The 8662-nt window shown below is 40.5% G+C and overlaps 1 protein-coding gene across 2 annotated transcripts in view; it reads right to left on the reverse strand.

Moving 5' to 3' along the window:
- ADCY3 (adenylate cyclase 3) overlaps positions 1 to 8662 on the reverse strand; it is a 138293-nt gene that overhangs the window by 45792 nt on the left and 83839 nt on the right. For both annotated transcript variants that reach the window (XM_042445565.1, XM_042445566.1), the window contains 2 exons: positions 4702 to 4832; positions 1848 to 1959 (listed from right to left, as the gene is read on the reverse strand). In XM_042445565.1, coding sequence (XP_042301499.1) covers positions 1848 to 1959; positions 4702 to 4832 — 243 coding nt within the window. The remainder of the gene's footprint in view (positions 1 to 1847; positions 1960 to 4701; positions 4833 to 8662) is intronic.

The following is an 8662-nucleotide window of genomic DNA, read 5'->3' on the forward strand; positions in this document are numbered from 1 at the left end:
TTTTTTTTTGAGCGCACATGCGCATGGTTTATATTCCAGAGGCAGATGGAGCCAGGCTTGCACTTGCTTTCTGCAGAGGGAGAAGCTACAAATGTTGCAAACAATCAATGTTACATTTTTAACCATTTTTTTTTAGCAAATATGCGAATGATTTGTCTTCTTGAGCAGATACAGCAAGGGAAGCAAAGGGAAAGCTAATGTTGCTTTTAAAAGCATTAAAAAAAAAATGCATGGCAATCCCATCCTCTGCCTGGGACAGGGGCAGATCTGACCCAAAAGCCCACAGGTTTATTAAAAAAAAGAGAGAGAGAGAGAGAGAGAGAGAGAGAGAGAGAGAGGCATCTCTCTCCCTGCTTCAGCCGCTGAAACCCCTGTGCCTGGCTCTTTAAAAAGGGAGGACACTTCCCCCGATGCCCTGCAAACGTCACCATGACGATAGCTTGATTGGCAGCGGCCAATCTACAGAATGCATTCGATTTCTGTCAAAATGCATTCGATTTCAATTTGTAGTGGGCACTTGCTAACGGAGCGATTCGGGGGAGGGGCATCCGGATCATCCCAGTTCCCTCCATGTCTTTTAGGCCAGTATGAATGAGTTAAGGGGGGGGGAGCTAGAGATATTCATGTTTTTTCCATTTAACCCCTAACCCCATGAATCTGGAGGGCTGACTGTACAAGTAAAACCACATGCAGCGAGTCAAGATTAAAATCGCATTGTACTGTCTATAGAATGAAAGCAGTTTAAAACACTGATTTTATTCAAAACATTGAATAAAAATAATACAGCCAACAAAGAGAAGTTATTTTCTTGTAAAGCCTGCTGGAACAGAAAGGTCTTCACCTATCGATGAAAGGGGAGCAAGGAGGGAGCCAGTTTGGCCTCCCTAGGGAGGGAGTTCCAGAGTGTGGGAACATCCACAGAGTTGTTGTTCGAATACATGTGCCTGCAGATGTGATGGGCTTGAGACAGGAGCCTCTCCATATAGCATATATAAAACTGTATACTAGAGAAGAAGCAAAGAGGAAAGAAATGCCCCCTTTTATTATTTTGTTGTTGTTAATTGTAATATCTTGCCTTTCTTCCAATATAGGACCCAAAGCAGCTTACAATAAGGTTAATGCAAGAAAAGAGACAAAAACTTGATGGTATAAAATTAAATAAAAAATATATATCATATTAATTTAAGTTTAAAAATCAATGCTAATATCATTTATGAGCTCAGTAATAAAGATATAAATTCAGCAAACCTTTTAGTTAAAGATGTTTCTCCAGCCAATTCGTCATCAAATGCATGCTAACAAAAGGAGAGCAGGGAGAGGGCTAGCCTAGTTTTCCTTAGGTGAGAACCCCACAGTTTGGGAGCAGCCACCAAGAAGGCCCTCTCCTGTGTCCTCACCAGATGGGCCTATGATAGTGTTCAGACCAAAAGAAAGGCCTTCTGCAAGGATCTTAAAATTTGGACAGGTTCATATACATGGAGACATGGGCTGCACCCACATTGCAGAAACAATGCAAATCTGACAGTACTTTAAATGCCATGGTTCAACGCTATAGAATTCTGGGAACTGCAGTTTTGTGAGACATTTAGCCTTCTCTGTCAGAGAACTCTGGTGCCACAACAAACTACAATTCCCAGAATTCCACAGCATTGAGCCGGAACAGTTAAAGCAGTCTCAAACTGCATTATTTCTGGAGTGCAGGTGCAGCCATGGCCTTTTAGACAGCCTGATCTCTGTGTAATTACATGTAGCTACGGTTTGCTCCAACTACTTCTAGTTACTTAGATGAATTTAAGTGAGGAGTTGGAAATACTCAAGAGGACAAATATCAAAGCTAAGAAACTTACTGCTGCTAGTTTATCGAAGCGTGCAAAGAGTTCATTGAGAAGCTTCACCAATTCCTGGGCACTACAGGAAGATGACAGCTGCGTGAAACCAACTATGTCAGCGAAGAGGATGCTGTGGGGGGAAAAGGCACAAGGACCAAAGAAGATTAAGATGGTTGCTGAACAGTTACTGCCAACTAGACACAACTGACAAACTAGTGTTATCTGTCTGAAGGCAAAAAACCTCCAATCAATGTCCAATCGTCATTCATGCAATCAGCTGTGACCTATCTGCTGCAAAATTAATCTTTCCAAGAATCCCAGATTACAACACATTTCAAAGTAAAATTCTAGCCCTTTTGACTCAAAAGCTAAATGGAAGATGAATAAGACAAAATGTGAGAACTTGGAATTTTTTTAGACCTGAAAATTTTGATTCAGGTGGGCTGACTCTCAAGAATATTGCTATTGCTTAGCCTCATAGTCCATGCACTGGAAAGATCCTGATTAGACTATTGCAATGCACATTATGTGGGGTTGCCCTTGAAGACAACTCAGAAAATGCAGCATAGCATATTAAGGTAGCATATTAAATTAATATGCTACCTTTAGTGTAAAATGCAACAGTTGGACTCCTGACTGAAATATTACACCAGGGGTAGGCAACCCTTTTGAGCCGGGGGCCGGGTTGCTGTCCCTCAGACAACTGGGGGGCCGAAGCCAAAAAATAAATAATTAAATATTTTTAAAATTAAATAAATAAATAAACCAGGACAAATGTAGGACAAAATTTTCAAATGGAGGGCACTTTTAAAATAAAAAATGGAGGACACACAAAAAATTTTGCTGATTTTTTAAAAAAATGTTAAGATAAATGCATGTTTCTGAGGCTTCTATAGACAATTGCCCCACCATGCCCCTCGTGCGAGACGCCAAAGGCCCCTGTGGCAATCGGCGGCAGGACCGGGCTGGGGCTGGTCCCAAGGCCTCGCCGGGCCGCATCCGGCCCGCGGGCCGCAGGTTGCCTACCCCTGTATTACACAAATATTACATTGAAATATAACACAAAATCCACATATAATACTGGTTTTAAAGGAATTACACTGGCTGCCAGTATGGTTCCAGTCTGCATTCAAGGTGGTGGTAATGATACATAAAGCAGGGTTGTCCCATCAGACAGAACAATATGGAAAGAATGGGAAAAGGCCTTCTCCACTGTGTCACTCCAACTGTGAGACACTCACCCCTTGGAGGCCCAACTGGCACCAACAGCGCTATTCTTCAGGAGCAAAGTGAAAACACGATTGTTCAGAGGTCCAAAACACACTGCAGAAATAGTCCAGTTTGAGACTGCTTTAATTGCCCTGGCTCAATGCTAGGGAATTCTAGTTCTGTGAGACATTTAGCCTTCTCTGTCAAAGAGGTCTGGTGCCACAGTAAACTACAATTCCCAGGATTCCCTAGCACTGAGCCAGGGCAGTTAAAGTGGTCTCAAACTAGATTATTTCTGCAGTGTGTTTTGACCAAAAGCTTTTAGGGGCCCAACTAGTTTTACAAAAGCCAGTTACACTGTTTTAATATATATACGCTATATAGGTGGTTTTAATTTATTTAAAACTTTTTAAACTCTTTTAAATATTTATTTTAATTGTGTTAATTTGTTTAATATGTTTTCAGCCTTTTATGATCATTTTATTATTCACTCTTAAATTTGTCAGACTGGCTTTATATTGTGAAATCTCTGGATAAAAGGCGGGAGATAAGCACTTTAATAAATGCATACATACATACAATAACTAATAAAATAATATATCCTCCTGTTCTGTTCAAGAAAGTCTTTGTCAAGCTAGAAACTTCCACAGCTAGAACCTCCATTTTGATGTAGAAACCAACCCCCCCACCCATCACTTGTTGCCGTTGGCCATCATTAAAACTGATGGGAGTTACCATGGGAGTCACATTTGGAAGGCTCCAGATTGGGGGATGAATATTTAAGAATCCTACTGGGGTGGGCAATTGTGTCAGGGCCAGACCCAACTCCACTTTTGCATCATGGGTCAGACTCATGCATCAGTACTATACCTCCATTTTCAGCCGTACAGTATCCAATCACCATTTTGGCCAATACACCGCTGAAAAAATATATTTTTGCTGATAGAGGGTTCTGGGGCATGTGAGTGTAGTAAAGCATTCTTGCCCCTTTTCACATGTTCTAGACAAGGTTTTAGGGCAAAAAAAATGATCTAAAAGTGATTTTAAAATCTGGAGAGTTATGAGAACTTATGGGGACTGACAGGGACTTCAGAACACAAAAGTATTATTATTATTAGTAGTAGTAGTAGTAGTAGTAGTATTTATAGCCCACTCTTCAGCCACAAAGGCTATCAGATGGTTAATTAGATGGATGGGGGGCATCATTTGCAGCCCATGGAGCACACTTTCCCCACTCCTTTACTAAAGTCTTTATTTAGATACTTGCTCGCTGTTTGTTTTGTTGACCCCTGTAATGTTTTGCTTATTTTTCTGTCTATCAACTTAAACTTATTATCTCTCCTTCCAGCTTTTCTGCTCATTCTTTTTTTCTGTTTGGGTTCTTCAACCTCATTACATTTCTGTGGCTCAGCGCCAGACTTAAATCATATTTGGAGCAAACCCACTGAAACAACTAAAACTTACATAAGCCATAACTATTCAGCATTAAAAAAATTGAAATAATGATTCTGAACAGACCTGATATATACTTTCTAAACGGTGGCATAGATAAATACTTTATGTAAACAAAAGATTTTGCTCAGGATTTTTAATTTTGTTTTCTCAGGAGACAAAATCTATCACAACAGATCCTTCTTAAATATGATGATACTGTACATGTTACCTGACATTCTCATGGCGGTACATGTACATGGTGTTAAACTGCTGCATCTCTTTCTGGCTTGCATCCTTCTTCATATCTTTCAACATTTCATCAGCCACATGCTTGGGCAAAATGGAAAGCATCAACCGCTCCTGAGGTGAAGAAACAAAGCCAAGGGAAAGGACATGTGATTAAAAATCATCCAAATGGGCTCTCAACATTGCATCGGATTAACTCAAAGGTACTTTATTGTTGTTGTCATCATTGCTATTAATAACATCGGCCCCATACAGACAGGCCAAAATAAAGCTGCTTCGGGCCACTTTGGAGGTATGTTGTTTAAATGATGCGTGCGTCCTAAGAGCCCGGAAGCTGCGCCAAAGCTGCACTCCAGTCCTTAGGAATGGATTGTGGCTTTGGCATGGCTTCCAGACTCTTAGGACGCACACATCATTTAAACAGCATACCTACAAAGTGGCCCGAAGCTGCTTTATTTTGGCCTGTCTGTATGGGGCCATCGTCATCTTTATTTATACCCACTTGTCCCACTATCGTCACCATATCAAAATGAATGTTGGAATTGGACCAAGACATTTTACCGCCTGAGAAAAAAGACAAGATGGCACCAGTCTATATACATATGGTGACTGGGGTGGCAGCTGAAACTTAACTTGGTAACAGGCAAAACCAGCACCACTTTTACATGTCTTGTGCAGAGTTAATATAGGTTGAACCCACTTATCTGAAATGCTTAGGACCAGACCCGTTTGGGATTTAGGATTTTTTTGGATTTTGGAATATCTGTATTTGTATATATGTACATAATGAGATATCCTGAAGATGGAACCCAAGTCTAAACATGACATTATGTTCCGTATGCACCTTATACACATAGCCTGAAGATAATTTTATACAAGATTTTTAATCGTTTTGAGCACGAAACAAAGTCTGTGTATACTGAATAAAAGCAAAGGTGTCACTATCTTAGCTACCCATGAAAAAAGTTTTGGTTTCTGGAATATTTTGGATTTTGGAATTCAGGATAAAGGAGCCCAATCCTGTACTTTAAAAGCAACCTGTGATGGAGAGAAATATTGGATTCAGATTCACTGTATGGCGGAAGGTATTTTTAAAATAGAGATACAGTTTAAGGCAGAGACTTTCTTGCTTGGAGTGGTGGACGATCACATTGAGAGGAAGTATATAAGGACATTACCGTATACAATAACAGCTGCAAGAATGACATATGCTCCAAGATGAAAGAGTACCATTATTCCTACACAAGAAGACTGGCCAATGAAAGTGACTGAACTTGCTGAAATTGACAAACTGACAATGGTTCAAAGCACACTGCAGAAATAATCCAGTTTGAGACCGCATTAACTGCTCTGGCTTAGTGCTAGGAAATCCTGGGAATTTTAGTTTATTGTGGCACCAAAGCTCTCTAACAGAAAAGACTAAATGTCTCACAAAACTACAGTCCCCAGACTTTCCTAGCACTGAGCCAGGGCAGTAAAAGTAGTCTCAAACTAGCTTATTTCTGCAGTGCATTTTGGATCAATGTTGATACAAAAGAAATCTCTGAAAAATTTAACAAAAATTGGGAAAAGTTTATTGCTTATTTGCAGTTATATTGGGGATATGAATCAATTATACGTTTTATCAAAAAAACAAGAATTTGTTATCGTGGAGTAACAAATATAAAATCATATGTGTGTGTGCTGTGTGCCTTTGAGTCACTTCTGACTTATGGTGACCCTAAGGCAAACCTATCATGGGGTTTTCTTAGCAAGAGTTGTGCAGAGGAGATTTGTCATTGCCTTCCCCTGAAGCTGAGAAAGTGTGACTTGCCCACAGCAGTCTTCAAGTCAAGGTAAGTAACAGTCCCACTATAGTCCACACTGGTCAGGCCACATCTGGAGTACTGCATTCAGTTCTGGACACTTCACTTTAACAAGGATATAAACAAGTTGGAGCAGGTTCAGAGAAGGGCAACAAGGACTGCACTTACGGCGGAAAAATAAAATGCACGGATATAGGATGGAAGACACCTGGATCTGGGAGTCCAAGTGGACCACAAGTTGAACATGAGTCAACAGTGCGATGCAGTAGCTAACAAGGCCAATGCGATTTTAGGCTGCATCAACAGAAGTATAGTGTCTAGATCAAGGGAAGTAATAGTGCCACTCTATTCTGCTTTGGTCAGGCCCCACCTGGAATATTGTGTCCAGTTCTGAGAACCACAATTTAAAAAGGATGTTGAGAAACTGGAGCGTATCCAAAGGAGGGCGGCTAAAAAAACGAACAAAACACAAGGAAAGGAAAAAAAAACCAAAAAAAAAAGAGAGAAAGAACACAACAGAAGCAAAAAAAGAGGGAAAAAAAAAAAAAATACAAAAAAAAACAAAAAAAAAAAAAAAAAAAAAAACAAATTACAGTCTTTGAGAATTAAATTCTTCTTTAAGAGTTGTGTGAGGACAAGTCTATTGTCTATGTGGTCTGTTTCACTGTAGGAGCAGCAGTCACAAGTCTGTGAATCATATAATTGCAGAGTATGGGTTTCCCACAGGGGATCATCAAGATCAGACCATATTACTCCAATATAAATTCTCTTCATTGGCTGCCAATCAGCTTCCGGGTGCAATACAAAGTGTTGGTCATTGTCTTTAAAGCCTACAATGGTTTGGGCCCGAGTTACTTACGGAATGCCTCTCTCTACACAATGTATGCCACACTCTTAGAACATCAGGCAAGAAACTATTGGAACATATGAAAACTAGACTAAACTACAACTTCCCATAAAGCGTTTACAGTCGCGGCCCTAAATGGAACAACTTACCAGAAGAGATCCATCCATTAACCACTTAGAAGCTTTAAAAAAGACACTTAAGACGATTCTTCTGGCTGGCCTATCCACCTGACCTTCTGTCTCAAGAAACACTCCGACATATTTACTTGATAGCATGAAAACAGACAACGATTGGTCATTGTTAGTGATTGGTAGTAGTTTTGTTTGTTCACTCTATTGATTGTATTTTTACCGTAGATAATATTGTATCTTGTATTTTATTGTTGATATTATGCTTGTTGTAATCCCGCCTCTATCCACAGGGAGAGGTGGGAAAACTGTACAATAAATTTATATTTTATTATTATATTATATTATTATTATTATTATTATTATATTATGAAGTCCAACTCCCTCACTGCAGGAAGACCAGTTAAAGCATCCTTAGACAAGTAGCTGTCGCAGTCTCTTTTTGAGGATATCCAGAAAAGGAGACCCCCAATTCTCTAGGCAACTGGTTCCATTGCTGAGCCACTCTTACTATCAAGAAGTTTCTTCTAGTGTTCAATTGAAATCTACCCTTCTGTAACTAAAACCATTAGACCTGGCCCTACCTTCTAGGGTAGCAGAGAACAAACCTGCCCCTCCTCTTTGTGGCAGCCCTGAGGATTGAAGATACAATCATGGCACCCCTTAGTCTTCTGTTCACCAAGGTGAACCTGTTCAGCTCCCTCAAACCTTGTGTCATACGTTTTGTTCTCCATTCCTCTTATCATAGAATCATAGAGTTGGAAGAGACCGCAGGGCCATCCAGTCCAACCCCCTGCCATGGCAAATCCAGATCAAAGCATCCCCGACAGATGGCCATCCACCTCCGTTTGAAGACCTCCAAGGAGGGAGACTCCACTACACTCACGAGGGAGTGTGTTCCATTGTCGAACAGCCCTCACTGTCCAGGAGTTCCTCCTAATGTTGAGGTGGAATCTCTTTCCTGCAGTTTGCATCCATTGTTCCGAGTCCTATGCTCTGGAGCAGCAGAAAACAAGCTTGCTGCCCTCCTCAATATGACATCCCTTCATGTATTTAAAACAGGGCGATCATATCACCCCCCCTTAACCTTCTCTCCTTCTCCAGGCTAAACATACCACTCCCAAGGCATTCCTCATAGGGCATGTTCCAGACCACCATTTTAGC

Source organism: Sceloporus undulatus, chromosome 1 (assembly GCF_019175285.1).
Source record: "Sceloporus undulatus isolate JIND9_A2432 ecotype Alabama chromosome 1, SceUnd_v1.1, whole genome shotgun sequence".
NCBI lineage: Eukaryota > Metazoa > Chordata > Lepidosauria > Squamata > Phrynosomatidae > Sceloporus > Sceloporus undulatus.